We start from the raw sequence: 16,127 nt of genomic DNA on the forward strand, positions 1-16,127 counted from the left end.
GAGTTTTCATATTAAAACTAAAATTCTTCATGCAAATAAATTATTTTGTGGATCATCATATTTGTTTTCAAGCTAAAACTTCTCCTAAGTAATCAATGCATGGTTGAGTTTTGTGTGCCTGAAAAACAAACAAATCCCTGTTATGGAGAAACCTTTTTCTGATTTGTTGCATTTGAATTGAACTAAATTTGGTTTTAAGTTTCAATACTGACCTTGTTAATTTTTGCAAGTTACTTCTCTTTGAGCCTCATCTGTACAACAGGGATAGCAGTACTTGTCTTGATTATTTCACAGCGGTATGATGAGATTTAAGAAAGAAAATTTTTGTGAACATGTATCAAAAGTCATCAAATATTAAATGAATAATATAAGATTTTATTATTGATGTAATTATGTTTTGCTCAAATATATATGGCATCTTTTAATAGAGCAATGATGGGTTTATAATCCTTGATTTTACCTGTCACTTTTTTAAAAAATCAGAATGTCAAATGCATTTTGAAGAAGCTTTCACCTAAGCTTGAATTTATCAAAGTAATGGCCTCTTTAAAGCCATATTTAAAGTAACATTTAAATAGGCACAGAAATTATTTTCTTATATTTCTTTACCTATTGCATGGGCTCCTTGCATCTTTTTAGTCTTATCTTATAACTTCTGACTCTTAGATTTCTCCAGTCCACATATTTTCTTTATCAAAAAAGATAATATATGTGAGAGTGCTTTGGGGAATTATAAAGTGTCACATACATTTCAAGAATTGTTATTTCTTTAGATGGAAATACTATTCACTCTTACAGTTTGTATATAACTAATTGAAGCAAAAGTTTGCGCACAAATAATCCTTGGGTTTTATGCATGAAATATTATCAATAATTACAGAATGGAAAGCGCATTCAGCTGTGATCTCCTCATGTCTCCTTTCATATCTGGTTTTCACTAAAGTCTTGCCAATCACGTTTTTATTGCAAAAGCCACTATTTTCAAGGGTCTACTAGGATATGATCTGACCTGTCCTTGCTGCAACTGCAGTCTACTTCATATGCTTCCAAGTGTCATAAGAAAAATTAAAGACTAGGGGGAAAAGTGACTAAAAGACTTTTATAAGGGAGTGTGGTGCAGGGGATAGAACATCAAACTTTGGGGCTTGATTGCTCTGCTCATGGCTCTGCTTCTAATTTGTCTGGGCAAGCTGCTTTGTTCTGGTCCTCAGTTTCTTCATCTGTAAAATAAGGATGTTAGACTACACAGTCTCAAAGATCCCTTTCACTCCATGATTGCAAGACTGGCTTCTTCCAAATGCTACTCACCAAAGATTAGTAAAAGCATCCTTATTCTAAAAAAAATTAAACCTTTTTATTAGTATATTTATTTTTTATATATAAAAGAAATACAAAAAAAAGGAACACAAAGAAAAATGCTTATTATGGCAAGTCAGATTTATCAGCGCCTTCTGCTTGGGCTGTGGGTTCAGGTCCACTGGCAGTCAACAAAGTCCGCCGGTTATAATGTCCCTTTATAATGCCAGGGTTGTTGTTCTCATTGAGTATTTGCTTCTGTCTTTGCCTGTTCAGTGATTGAACCAGTCCTAGGACTACAGCTGCTAAGGAGTACTGTCCAGGCAGTTTTCTTGGTGGTAAGATTAGTGGATTGGGTTGGACTCTTCCCAGAAGAAAATACGTTTTGATTTTTCCTTCCTGTTCACTGATGCCCTTGACGTAAATCTCTCCTCTGTAGTCAAAAGCAAAGCCTTGGTCTTTGAGGATGAGATATGTCTCCTCGGGCACCTGGATCCGACCACTGACACCCGTGCTGTCCATACGACTTGCCAGGTTGACAGTTTTACCCCAGATATCATACTGCGGCTTCTTGGCGCCAATCACTCCTGCTACCACAGATCCGTGGCTGATACCTGCAAAGGAAGTGGATGGGCAAAGAATTTAAAAGTGATATTTCCTTGAATCTTTATGGTTTTTTATCTATTACTAAAAATAAAATTAAAGCATGATTAATCTGTATGAAAAGGAAGACACATCTGCCAGTGGCCTCAATGGGGCTATGTAACTTTTTGGGTTTTGGTATTGTCATCTGTAAAACTGGGATAAAACTAGTAGGGGGCTCTGAAAAGTAAGCAGAGTATGAGCCTCTGGGTTGGTGGGAATTCTAAAATGAGGAGGTTGGACTAGATGGTCTCTGAGCTGTGATCCTCTGATGCTTCACTATTTCTTATATGTTGGCTGTAGAGATGAATGTGATCCAGCCAGGTGAGGAACATTATGGTAAAACCATGTAGCTCCAGAAGCTCCAGGTTTTGTGTCTCTCTGTCTCTGTTTCTCTTTCTGTCTCTCTGTTTCTTTGTCTCTGTCTCTCTGTCTCCCTCTATCTCTGAGGCTCTGTTTCTTTGTCTCTCTCTGTCTCTCTCTGTCTCTCTCTCTCTCTCTCTCTCTCTCTCTCTCTCTCTCTCTCTGTCTCTTTGTATTCCCTTGGGAAAACCTTATGCATCTGAATTCCTAGTTACCTGATGTCTTACAGCACAGGTTGTCAACCATGAACTGTTATGGGAAAAAAATTCACCTGCATTCTCACAAACCTCTAACTGAATTTAGTATTTCTTTCAAATTCTACCTCCCTGCCCCCCCAAAACAAAACAAAACAAAATAAAAAAACAATTATCATAATGAAAAGACTTCACAAGACTACAAATAAGTTCATGACACAAGAAAATACTCCTAACTTTCTTTTACAATCTGAAAAAAGTCTAACCCAACTTTTAAACTTCAATGCATGGCCTCTTAAATTTGTTATTGTTCAGTTATATTGTCAGGAATCCATTTGGAGTTTTCTTGGCAGAGATACTGGAGTGGTTTGCCATTTCCTTCTCCAGCTCACTTTTCGGATGTGAAAACTGAGGCAAACAAGGTTAAGTGACTTGCCCAGGTCTAATGTTGGACCTAGATGCCCCTTGTCAACTAAATACCCTCATTGGTGAAAGGCTGTTCCCTGCACATGTGTCCTTGCATTTTCTCATCACTCCTGCTTCAAAGAATCCCTGGCTTCTTTCCATGCTCAAGTTTCTGTATCTCTGTAATTTCCCAGTCATTTTTCCCCCTTGAAATTATTTTATATATACTAACTTGTATAGTATGGATAGGTGATATAGCAAATAGGAACCTGGACCTGGAGTTAGAATAAATTGAGTTCAAATCTAGCTTCAGACACTATTGGTTATTTAACATGGATAAGCCATTTCATCTCATTTCCTCATCTGTAAATCAAAATAATAATAATATCTCCTTCCCAGAACTGTTATAAGAGTAAAATGAGAATATTTTGAAGTGTTTTGCAAATGTTAAAGTGTAATATAAATGACATTTTAAATGATAATCATAACTAATGTTATTATTACATATTTATTATATTCACCTACTCAGTAGAATGTAAACTCCTAAAAGGCAGAGAACATATAGTTTTTGTGTTTTTATATCTCTAGTGCCTTGGAGAAGGAAATAGAACATTATTCTAGTATATTTGCCTAGAAAACCCCAAATGGGATCATAGTTAGACACAACTGAATAACAATACATGAGGGCTCCTAGGTGGTACAGCAGATAGAGTAGTAGTATTGGAGTCAGGAAAACCTGAATTAAAATGTGGCCTGAAATATTAATAGCTGTGTAGTCCTGGGCAAGTCACTTCACCCTATTTGCCTCAGTTTCTCCATATGTAAAATGAACTGGAGAAGCAAGTGGCAAATTATTCCATTATCTTTGCCAAGAAAATTCCAAACATGGGGTCATATGAGGTTAGACATGACAAAAATGACTAAACAACAAAAAACTAAGTACTTAGAACAACTACTTGCTCTTGCTTTGACTGTCAAGGATGCTCACTGAATTGATTTGAATTGCTGAATTTTTTGCTTTCCCTGAACATGCAAATGATTACTTGGCAGCCAATGACTCAGAATGGACTCATCAACATGCAGAGAGCTGGGGAAGTCACATGCAGTTTGAGAACTGTCATTCATTGTGATTATTCTTAGCCACAGGGTCAGAAGCTGAGCCCTGTTTTGGGTCTCCTTCATGGCACCTCCTCCAAGGTCAGCCCCAGAGCTCACTCATGTTTGGGCAGACTGACACATGCGGAGAAAAAGCAAGGACTACAGTCTGAAAACAGAGATGCTTGTGGGTCTGCCTGAGGAGCTTCATGGATCCTACTGGGGTCCTTCCTCATATATCACAGCATTGCTGAACTAGAAGCGGGGCCATCCTGGGAGAGTGACAAAGGCTGGCACAAACTCTAACTGGAGGAGAATCCCTACCAAATTTTAGACTGAAATTGGACTTTAGAGATGTTTACATTAAGAGCTGAAAGAAATATCAGAGGTCATCTGACTGCATCCTTAGACTTGAAGATTTCCAGTAATGGGGAACTCACCCCTCACCTCAAGTAGAGCAGCTCATTTAAGTTTGAGAGAGAATAAATTCTCATTAATACAAGAGCTCAAATCAAACTATGTGACACTTCTCTGGTAATCAATCACAGAATGCTAAAATTAAATGGAATCTAAAGAATAGCTAGTTTAATTTAATTGATTCAACAAGCACTTATTGTTGTTATTGTTCAGTCATGTCTGACTGCCTGTGACCGACCCCTTTTAGGCTTTTCTCGGCAAAGATAACAGAGTGGGAATGGTTTGCCATTTTCTTCTGTAACTCATTGACAGATAGTTAACAGGACTAATTGACTTGCCCAGGATCACACTGCCTTTAAGTATCGGAGGCCATCTTCCTGGCTTTAGCTACTTATTCTTATCAAATCTTAAAACACTATATAAATACTAAGTAGCTATGATAATGCCTCCAGAAATAGCCTGTTTTCCAGTACTTATTCAGTCATTTCAGTTGTGCTGGGGTCTTCATGACCCATTTGGGATTTTCTTGGCAAAGCTACTGGAGTGGTTTACCATTTCTTTCTCCAGCTTTTTTTTTTTTTTTAAACAGGTGAGAAACTGAGGAAAACAGAGTTATTTAATTTGTCCAGTGTCACACAGCTAGTAAGTGCCTAAAGCCGAATTTAAACTCATTATTACAAGTCTTACTGATTCCAAGCCCAGTGTTTTAGCCAATGCACCATTTAGCTACCCAAGCATTTATTAAGCACTTATTAAGTTAGCTGTGCTAGATGCTCTTGAAAATACTTTGTATAGGGAAGCTAGGTGATACAGTGAATAAAGCACTACATCAGGAGCACCTGAGTTCAAATCTAGTCTGAGACATTTAACACTTCCTAGCTGTGTGACCCTGGGCAAGTCACTTAACCTCAGTTACCTCAGCAAAAAAAAAAAAAAAAAAAAAATCTAATCAAAAAGGAAAAAAAAAAACATAAGAAAAAAAAAACACAAGTAAACGAACAATAGCAATAACAAAAAAAGGTGAAAAGACTATGCTTTGATACACATTCAGTCTCTATAATTCTTTCTCTGGATGTGGATGCACTTTCCATAAGATTTAATTCTTCATGTAAAACTAAACAAGGATAATCATTTCATTGATCTGCAAATTTGCTTTCATCTTTAATAAGTGGTAAAATTACATGTACACCAAACAATTGTTTTAAAATAAATTTCTTTATGACTTATTAACCTTAAAACACTACACATATGTTAGCTATTATTATTTTTGGCAGTGGTGTTATTATTGTTAGTACTATGTACAAAGCATTTATGGACTTTGAACAAATACCTTCACCTATGAAAGTTTCAGTTTCCTTCTTTTGAGAAAGGGAATAATAATCCTTTTAGAACCCACTTTCCTCCCTGGGTTGTTGTGAAGATTGATTTCTTAATCAATAAGGTGTGTGAAAATATCTGTAAATGTAAAGGGTTCCACAAATAAATTCAAGTTATGATTGGCTATTAGTATTAATGGCAAGAAGCTGTGGGATTCCTTTTGGGCTTTCCTCTTCATGAGCAATCTCATCTTGTACTTACCAATGCGGAGCTCAAAATTGTTAAATGAATGCTTGTTGATCTCCTGTATGCTTTCGTTCAGGGCGAGAGAGAAGTCAGCCAGAGCACATAAGTGTCCCCACTTATCTTCACATTGCTAAACAACAGAGAAACAGAGCCCATTAAAGTGGACAGCCTCTGCCTGGAGAATGACTGCTGTTGCTCAGTTAGAATCTGCTCTTGTACCATGACCTCCCACCCTGATTCACAATTCTCTGCTCAAGATAGTGATGGTGATAGTAACAATGACTAATGGCTCACAAAGCACTGAGAGCAGAGTGTGTTGAATAAGAAGGCAGACTGGTGAAAGGGAATGTGCATAGGACTAGGCAGTTGCAAGTACTCTGTTCAGCTTTGCTGCTGTCTTGACTTGGCAAATAATTTCATTTTATTTGGCCTTAGTTTCTACACATGTAAAGTGAGAAGTTTGGACTACTGTTCATTATATTCTTTGGAATGAAATATGGTTTAGATATAATTTTTGAAGCCCCATCTTAGCCATAGTTCATTGTCATTAATAGAGAATAAAGTCCTGAAATCTTATGTGTTAGGTCAATGGGATGATTTTGAATCAAAAGACTTGGGTTTAAATCCTGTCTTTGATGCATAAGACTAAGAGGCAACAGGGAAGTAAGTCATTTTACCTCTAGGAACCTCAGAAAACTTGTCAGTATATGTTACTGTGAAGTTTCTGCTCTGCATTTGTGGAGGAAATTTCCACACTGGTATTCTATATAAATGAAATCATAAATCTGGCACTTTAAAGGTCACAGAAACAAGTTATTGTATTTCAAAACAATTGCCAATCTGCATTGCTGGAGGTGTTTTCTCATCAGTTTTCCTGTGACAATGATATCACACCTCCAGACAAAAAGGTGTGTGTGTGTGTGTGTGTGTGTGTGTGTGTATGTATATATATATATATATATTTTTTTTTTTTCACAGAGAGACACAGACAGACATACACACAGAAAAAGACAGACAGAGACAGAGAGACAGAGACACACACACACACAAAGCAAGAGAAAAAGAGAGAGAGAGAGAGAGAGAGACAGCGAGAAAGAGAGACAGAGACAGAGAGAGGGAGGAGGGAGAGCAGGCAGCATGTTTTAAAGCTAACTCTCTCTAGAGTTAGAGAGAATGTGGGTTCCATTTCTTACTGTGACATATACTAGCTGTGATCCTGGGAAAATTACTTAACTTCTCAGTGTTTTAAATGATTCTTAATGTTATAATTTGAAGAGGAAGTGAGGACCTTCTTTGGTATAGGGAATTTCCTCACCTGGAAATTTTGTACCAGTGAAATCACTGGTCTTACTCCTATCCCATATAATTGTTTACACACATATCCACTATCTTTCTCTCTACATCTACATGCATATGTATATATATATATATGTATATATATATACACACATATAATACTGTGTATATGTGTATAGACATATATAAGCATGCACTTTACACACACACACATATCTATCTATCTATCTATCTATATATGTATATAACCAAAATGGCCTGGTGGATGAAGAACTAGCCTCAATGCCAGGAAGACCTGTATTCAAGTCCAATCTATGCTACAAATTGCCTTTGTGATTCTAGGCAAGTCACGTAAACTCTCAGTGCTCTAAGCAGTTCTTAATACTATAATTTATAGAACAGGTGTCAATCTATATTGGTGGAGGATATTTCCTCATCTTGGAATTCCTTATACATGAATTCAAAATTCTATACCAATCCTATACCTAATCTTATAAGTTTATTTTGTGGAAGGAAATGAGGCAGCAGGGTCAGAAAAATCTTAGTTCAAATCCAGTTTCTGATACTAGTTATGTTACCTTGGACAAATCTTAATTATTTCAGTTTTCTTAATTGTTTCAGTTTTCTCATTTGTAAAATGTGGATAATAACAACTCCTTCCTTCTAGTGTTGTTCTGAGGATCAAATTAGATCATATTTGCAAAACACTATATATATAGTATATATATATATATATATATATATATATATATATATAGATATATACACAGCTATTATTATGTGGGTATATAAAACCATATTATATGTACAGCCCATATGTATAAATACTATACATATATTTATATCAATAGTATACAAACACACACACATATACATGTGAATATATACACACATATATAACCAAGGTATGAATTGTATGAACGCTTACCCATTGTTCTTGGTTATTTAGAATATCAAAAATAGATAGCCCCTAGGCTCATGATCAGTGTTGATCATTTGAATGGAATTGAAATAAAGGAAAATCTACAGCAAATTGGGTGGATTTACCATAGAGAATTTGTGGGAAAAGATAGACAAAAGTCTTCAAAAGATTAAGTGAATAGGATAGGTGGCAATTACATGAATGGAGGGCGTGCTTAAACCAAAATGACTAAAGAATCATCAAATTATGAAACATCAAAGTATAGAAATCATTATTAGGGGTATATGAATCAATATTTGAATCATTTTAATTTCTTGGGCCCATATTTCTGTCTGGAAAGATGATAGGCAAGAGGAAAAATCATTGGAAAACACATTTCAACACAACATAGACTTATTACTTCTAAAGCTTGTGTCTTAGAGAGGTTAAATGACTTTCAGAGGCAATGAAACAAGTTTAGTCTCTCTTTCCCTGGACAGATTTTCGGATACTTAAAAATAGCTATCTTCTGTCTGCCTCTCCATTTCTTCTCCCCATCTTTGCAATATCAGACTAAATACCTCTGGTTTCTGTATTAATTGACCCTTATATGGATCAAGTTATCAGGAGGAACTCTATTTTCCAATTATAAGGCTTAACAAGCAAGCTGCACTTGAGCTTGACATAACAACAATCCTTTGCATTCACCATAAAATGATCTCATCCTCTGGCAAAATCCTGCATAGTTTAATTGCCAGTTCTTGGAGCTCAGACAAAGCAGACAGGTAACCAGGTTCTAGTCATGAAATAGCTATGATAAAACTGTTCTCATTTTTACTGTTACCCCTCCTGGTCAGGGCTGAAACTCTTTGCATGGACAGTGGTATAAATATGGACATCTCTCTCTACTACTCTACCCCACTAGAGGAAAGGCCCTGACACATGGGTCCTTGCTCACAAGCCTTTTTCCCCACTTTGAAATTAAACTTCTCTCTGATTCTTGACTTTCCTGTCTCTAGTCTGTTGTTTGATTTCGGCCATCTACACATTTGAAGCCAGTTCTGTCCAGCTGATCAATTTCTTCAAGCAATTGCTTATATTTTCCAGCCCAAAGGTTGATATGGACCCATCACAGGGATAGAATATCAAAAGGAGACCTTCAAAGTAAATACTGAAAACTGTGGAAGGCAAGGCAAGAATGGACAGAAGCAGACATGCCATTGATCCACCTATGTTGAAAACTTTTAATCACTGCCCATGTGAGATTGGGAAAGAAATAATAAAAATGATAGAAAACCAAAGGTGGAAATAGGGTGTGAAGAGTGAGAAAGGTCAGAGATGATAAAAGTAGAAAGAAGAGTTTTCAAAAGGGGAGGAAAAAAATAAGAAGAGGAAAAATATTACTGATTTGAAGGCAGTCTTTTCTACTGAATTTATTGCTATTTTAAGAAGGTTAACTTAATAGCTTAAGATTGTTCTGGGCATGACTTACACTGATAATATATACTCAATTCAACTGAGTCATGGTTTTCTTTATCTGCTCATCATTTTTTTGTGTTTTGTTTTGTTTTGACCATGTTGGTGATATTTTCTCCCTCATAATTTTCTCTTATGATACCACATCATTATTGGGTTGTTTATTAATTTCTTCTTCCTACCTTTGTCTTCTGAGATAAGTAAAAAAAAATTTGGCCTAAAGTTTCTTTTTTCTTCCCTCTTATGGCAAAGGAGATATTAACTACTATTATTTTCTCTCCTTAGCTACCTTTATTTATTTTCTTTGAGTAGGTTAAAAATATGTAAATCTATAATATGTATATATATGTATAGGTTTGTGTATATATTCACATGCATATGGTATCTCGCCCTCTGCTTCCAAATGAATGCTCTTTGAAGGGATTTTTGTTTTTGAATCTCTAGTATATCACAGTTGGCAAAGCAGTGCTTGTTAATTGATAACTAATACTTGCAATTATAGCAGCTAGGGAGTGAAGAAGATAAAACAACTTTGGAATCAGGAAGAACTAAGTTCAAATCCAGCCTCAGACAATGAACCCAGCACCTCTATTTCCTCATTTGTAAACGATCTGGAGAAGGAAATGGCAAATCACTACAGGGTCTTTGCTAAGAAAACTCCAAATGATATCACAAAGAGTTGAACACAACTGAAAGGACTGAACAACAATATTGTAGAGCCTCCTTTGGTTATTGTGGTTATTGTGAAGATCAAAGGTGAGAAATGCATAAAATGTTTTATACAATTTAAGTATTCTACTCTCTGTCTTTCAAGGCTTTTTGGGATTTTCTTTCGCTATCTCTTAGGAAGCTTGCTTGTAAAGAGCAACTACACTCAGACCCAAGCCAATTTAAACTCATGTCAGTGAGTATATAGAATCTTTATTACATTAGTCAACCAGCACTAAAGGAACCTCACTGTTCTCTATATAAGAAAGCAGCAGGGGCATAATGGAAAGAAGATTGGAGTTAGGGTCAGAAAGCTGGGGTTTAAATTTTGTCTCTGCTACTTATTATCTGTGTATATTGGGACAAGTGATTTTTCCTTTCTGGCCCTGACCTCCCCAATGAGGGAGTTGGATTTATATAATCTCTAAGGTTTCTTCTAGATCTAAAGTCTATGACACTAAAATTATAATTCTTCTTATTGTTTTTATTACCCAGGAAAGAACTCCCCTCTCTCAACAATGTACTTATTCACCTCCTTTTAAACTCAGAATGTTAAACACCTGTCTGGTACACTGATAGCGGTTTTTAATTTTTTTTCCCCACAATCACATAGCTAATATGTGTGACTTGAACACAGGTCTTCATTATTTTGAGATTTTTATTTTTAAAATCAGAACCAATTTTACCAATTTTTTTGACCAATTTTACCAATGTATGGGACTCCCTCTGTGGAAAGTCCATTAGTGCAGATAGGAAAATTATTTGTAATTTTGTAGCTTTAGAGTTGCCTATGGGTACTGAGAGGTTAAGTGATTTGGACATGGTCACAAAAAAGTATTATTATGGTTATTACTATATAGCAATTGGGATCAAAGTTCTTCATTATCTATAACTTTTACATGTACATTAAGGAGAAAAAAGTAACCATAAACAAACATGCTTATTTAAGAGATCTAATTGCAAAATAAAATCTGGCAAAATATCTTTGAAATGACACTGGGCTCATTATACTCTGGATTCCAGTTTCTTCTTTTATTACTTCTATTACTGGACAAAGATAATCGATGTTCAGAATGATTATAGAATTCTGAATCAGCAAAGAAATGTTAAGGAATGTTCACTAAGTCCTAATTATTTAATTATATAGATTATTTATTAATTAATTAATAATCAATTATTTGATTATATGGAAGTACAGTTATACATGTTTAGAGAAGTTTTTAACAAAGCATAGATTCTGTTCAATATCTGGTTAAAAATAAATTCATATCTTTATATTCCCAAACTCTGCATATTTCCCTCCCACAAACATGGGCTCATTCAATAAATATTTATAAATTACCTATTGTGGGAAGAACATAATATGAAGTATTGAGGTAAATTGAAAGATATGATTTGCCCTGTTTTCATGGGGTTTCATGGGGTTTTGGCTAATAATTGAGCAGTTCTTGGAATTTATGTCTTGGGAATGAATGTTGGCTAGCATACTAAAAATTAACAAAAAGAAGAAAATAGTTTTTTACCTGTTTCTCTGGTGACAAGCCTGATACGGCCATGTAAGTGCTGCCAATTGTCTTAATTTTTTCAATATCTTGAAATCGGTCTTCACCAAGTAACTAAAAGTAATCAAAGACAATGATGTTAATTTCTTATTTTCCAACTCCCAACAAATACTGTCTGTATTAGAAAATGGAACACTGTGAACAGTTCAGAGACAGTGAAGATGCAGCTACTGCATCTTGAGCTATCATCAATGGTTTTGACTCTATCCTGCCACTGGACAGTGATGACTAGAAGATAAAAGTGAAGTTGATGACTTTGTGCAACTCTGCCTCACTTAAATTCAATTCATGCAGGAATCAAAAGATATCATCCATACCATTTTGCCAGTTTTATCTGTCTCAAAGTCCTGTGGCAATTGGCAAGTGACAAAGAAGCAGGTGTGGATAAGCTGAAAATTGTAATCAAAACCCTGTACACAGGCCATAGGGTTATTACTTCATTGGAAGCTGCAGTGAGATTCAGCTGCCCTCTGGATGTCTGAGCAGCCTTTTAAAGATCACAATGCTCACCTCATGGTGTAAGAGAGGGGCTAAAAAAGGGGCCTAAGAATTGTCTGCTTTTCCAAATCTAGCATAATTACCACAGCAGGTGGGTATCCCATCCTGTGGTTGAAATTAAGCAAAGATACATAGAAAATACACACTTGTAGACAACTCGAGATCCAAAAGTTGGAAAGACAACTTTTGCTGTGAGAGAACTCAGCAGGTATGACATTCAAATGGCATACCAGAGTGAAACAAGTTTGGCAAGTGAAGGCCATTTCACTGACATCAGAGCAGGTTTTGTATCAACTAATTTAGTCAATAAGCTCACTTGTCTACCAAAAGGAGTAAATGATGGACTGATAAGAGTGCCATTGGCAAGTGCAGGAAAATGTCACACCACCATTATTGCCCATGTTTCCACCATGACAAATCTTGATAAGATCAAGAAAAATTGCATGAAGTCCTAGAGGCCCTTATCATCAATGAACTAAAAGAAGACAAGCTTATAATTCTGAGTGATTTTAATGCTAAAATAGGTTTAGACTACCAGACCCGGCAGGGAGTCCATGGGAAGAATGGATTTGGAAATAGTAACACCACTGGTTATTTACTACTCAACACTTGTTCATCTTATGACTTTCTCATCACCAACCTAAATGCAATCACAATTCACAGATGCATCCTTGCAGCAAACATTGGCATTTCCTAGACTATGAGATTAAAAGAAGAGACAGAGGATGAGAGTGATGAATACAACGTTTTGTGCAGAGTTCTAGACTGGTTGTAGACTTATCCTCTCCAAACTAATTATTCACATTCAACAATAGTGAATTTTTGTATTCATTTTTATATATTCTATTATCTTTATCTTATCATTCATATGATATGTGATAACTACATAGAAGATTTCCAAATCTATATCTCTAGCTCTGATATCTCTCCTGGATCTCATTCCTTTATCACCAGCTACTTGCTGGATTTTTCCTTTGGTTTCTCAATTTCACCATGGAAACTGGAACTCATCATCTTTCCTCATAAAGCTAGTCTTCCTTCAAACAGATCTATTTCTGTTTGGAACACTGTTAATCTTTCTAGTCATCAGAATTCAAGCTTTTTTCATGTGGGAAACAAGGCACTGATTCTATGCCAGCTGAGATTTATAAGGTGGGGAGGTCCATTGCTCTTAAAAAGCTGACTGAAATTTTCTGGGTTATATGGCAAGAAAAGGTTTTCTCCTAGGAGTTCAAGGATGCCTCTATTGTTCATCTCTCTTAAAGGCAAAGGAAATAATTTGTTTTGTGATAACCATAGGAGGATCTCTCTCTCTCTTAGTCATTGCTGGCAAAATTCTCACCAAAGTCCTCCATAACATTAATCCTTTGCTTGGAAAGCAGTCTAGCTGAGATCCAGTGTGGCTTCAGAAAGGGTTGAGGAATGATCAACATGGAGTTTATTGTCCATCAACTCCAAGACCATAACAATTTTCTGTATACAGTTGTAGATCTGACCAAGGCCTTTGACAATGTCATTCATGAAGACTTATGGATAATTATATAAAAAATTGGTTACTCGGAGAAATTCATCAATTTCATTGCTTGCCTGGGTTCTGGGTAATGGATGATACATATGTGCTTTCCCAGGTATAGTGAAGCAAGACTGTGTGCTTAATCTTGTGCTTTTTAGCATAATGTTTTCAGCCATGTTGTTAAACATCTTCAATGAGGATGAACAAGGCATTAAGGTTGGACTTGTCCAGGATCACAGAGCTAGTAATGACTAAGGTCAGATTTGAACTCAAGAAGATGAGACTTTCTGACTCTAGAGCTGGTGCTCTATCTGTTGAACTATCTATCTATATATGTTTATATTACATTATAATAAATATTTATATTATTATATAATAATATGTAATTATTATAATAGTCAACATTTATATAGTACTTACTGTATGCCAGGCACTGAGCTATGTATTTTAAAATTATCATCTAATTTGATCATCATAACAATCCTGGGAGGTGTTATTATTATCCCCATTTTATAGATGAGGAAATTGAGGCAGACAGATTAAGTGACTTGTCCAAAGTCACTGAACTAGTACGTATCTGAACTGGATTTTGAAGTCATATCTTCTTGGATCCAAGTCCAGGCCTCTATCTACTGCACTGCTTTGCTGCTTTTACATGTGTTTTTTCCTTTATTAGAAAATTAACTTCTTAAAAACTGGATCTTTCTATTTGTATCTTCAACACAGAGCAGAATGTTCATACATAATAAGAGTTCAATAAATGCTTCATCTAATGCATGCAAACCTGAAATCATAATCTCCCCTCAAAAATATAGCCTTCTTCCAAATTTCCCAGTTTATTTTGAGGGCATCATTGTATTTCCAATCTTCCAAGCTGGAAAATTGAAGTGATATTTAACTCTTTCCTCTCCTTCACTCCACATATCTAGTAAGTAGGTAAATTCTGGAAATTCTGACCCTCAAATATCTTTTGCCTCTCTTCCTTATTGTTTCAGGCTGTCATGAATCTTTCAAGCCCTTATTATCTCTTACCTGAGCTATGATAATACTCTTTTAAAGGGTTTCTCTTCAGCTCCTCTGGCTATCTATATGCCATAGAGCTGGCAAGTAACTCTTTCAAAAGCATGGAACTGACTCACTTAGCTTAAATGTGGCCACACTGAAGTGCAGTGATTGCAGCTCCTGGAACAAGATATTTCCTCACCTGTCTCAGTGCCTGGATATTGATGGGGAGTCCAAGTATTGCTTGCTGGAAATGCTCTGCACCTCAGCTCTGACACCTGATTTCCCCTGGTTAAGCTTCAGTTCATGTTCTATTTTCTTTCCCTGGTTAAGCTTCAGTTCATGTACTATTTTCCCCTGGTTAAGCTTCAGTTCATGTTCTATTTTCCCTTGGTTAAGTTTCAGTTCATGTTCTATTTTCCCCTGGTTAGGCTTCAGTTCATGTTCTATTTTCTGCCCTTCCCAGGCTCTCTCAGCTGTGGGTGCCTTCACCCTCATTTACACTGCATATATTTCATAGACAACTCATCATTTATATATTGCTTCTTACATTAGAATGTACTTTCCTTGAAGCAGTGACTTGTGTTGTTTTCTGCCCTTCATTTTGGAAAGGGCAGGTGATATCATGGGGTGATGTTTTGACTTGACTTGAATTGGATTTAAGTAAAGCAGTGTTTCACTAACTTCATCATCCTTACTCTCTCTCCCAGAATCATCAGCCCAGCAATCGCCTGGGATGTAATGGATGACCTTGGCTTCTTCAATGTCTGATTAAGCTCTAAGCATTCCCATAGCACCTATTTCTGCTGCTTTCATGGCTGATGGAACAAATTGCTCTCATGACCCATTCTGCCAGGGAAAAACTTCAGATGCTTGGGATAGAAATGTTTCTAACTCACTGCTGGGTTTGAAGACTCTCAATGATACTCAACCTGCTTTAGTCATCTGCTGGCATGATTTTTACCACATTTTTGCTGTTTTGTATGTTATAGTTTCTTCGAGCCACAGCTGAAAGGTGGGTTAAGTTGGATGGACATCAGCGGTGGATGAGTAGCCCTGAAAAGGGCTCAGCAAATGATATACATATACCTGTTCCTATCCATCCATCCATCATCTATCTATCCTATCTATCTATCTATCTATACACACACACACACGTGTGTGTGTGCATACACAGACATCCATATTGGGGCAGC

The 16,127-nt window shown here is 36.2% G+C and overlaps 1 protein-coding gene across 2 annotated transcripts in view; it reads right to left on the reverse strand.

Annotated features, from left to right (window-relative positions):
• Nucleotides 1–1,365: 1,365 nt before the first annotated feature.
• The window catches only part of ADCY8 (adenylate cyclase 8), a 364,885-nt gene continuing 350,123 nt past the window's right edge, over nucleotides 1,366–16,127 (reverse strand). For both annotated transcript variants that reach the window (XM_031947205.1, XM_031947204.1), the window contains 3 exons: nucleotides 11,880–11,972; nucleotides 5,991–6,105; nucleotides 1,366–1,910 (listed from right to left, as the gene is read on the reverse strand). In XM_031947205.1, the coding sequence (XP_031803065.1) occupies nucleotides 1,423–1,910; nucleotides 5,991–6,105; nucleotides 11,880–11,972 (696 nt within the window). In that variant the 3' untranslated portion in view covers nucleotides 1,366–1,422. The remainder of the gene's footprint in view (nucleotides 1,911–5,990; nucleotides 6,106–11,879; nucleotides 11,973–16,127) is intronic.

This window comes from Sarcophilus harrisii, chromosome 1 (assembly GCF_902635505.1).
Source record: "Sarcophilus harrisii chromosome 1, mSarHar1.11, whole genome shotgun sequence".
In the NCBI taxonomy this organism is placed as follows: domain Eukaryota; kingdom Metazoa; phylum Chordata; class Mammalia; order Dasyuromorphia; family Dasyuridae; genus Sarcophilus; species Sarcophilus harrisii.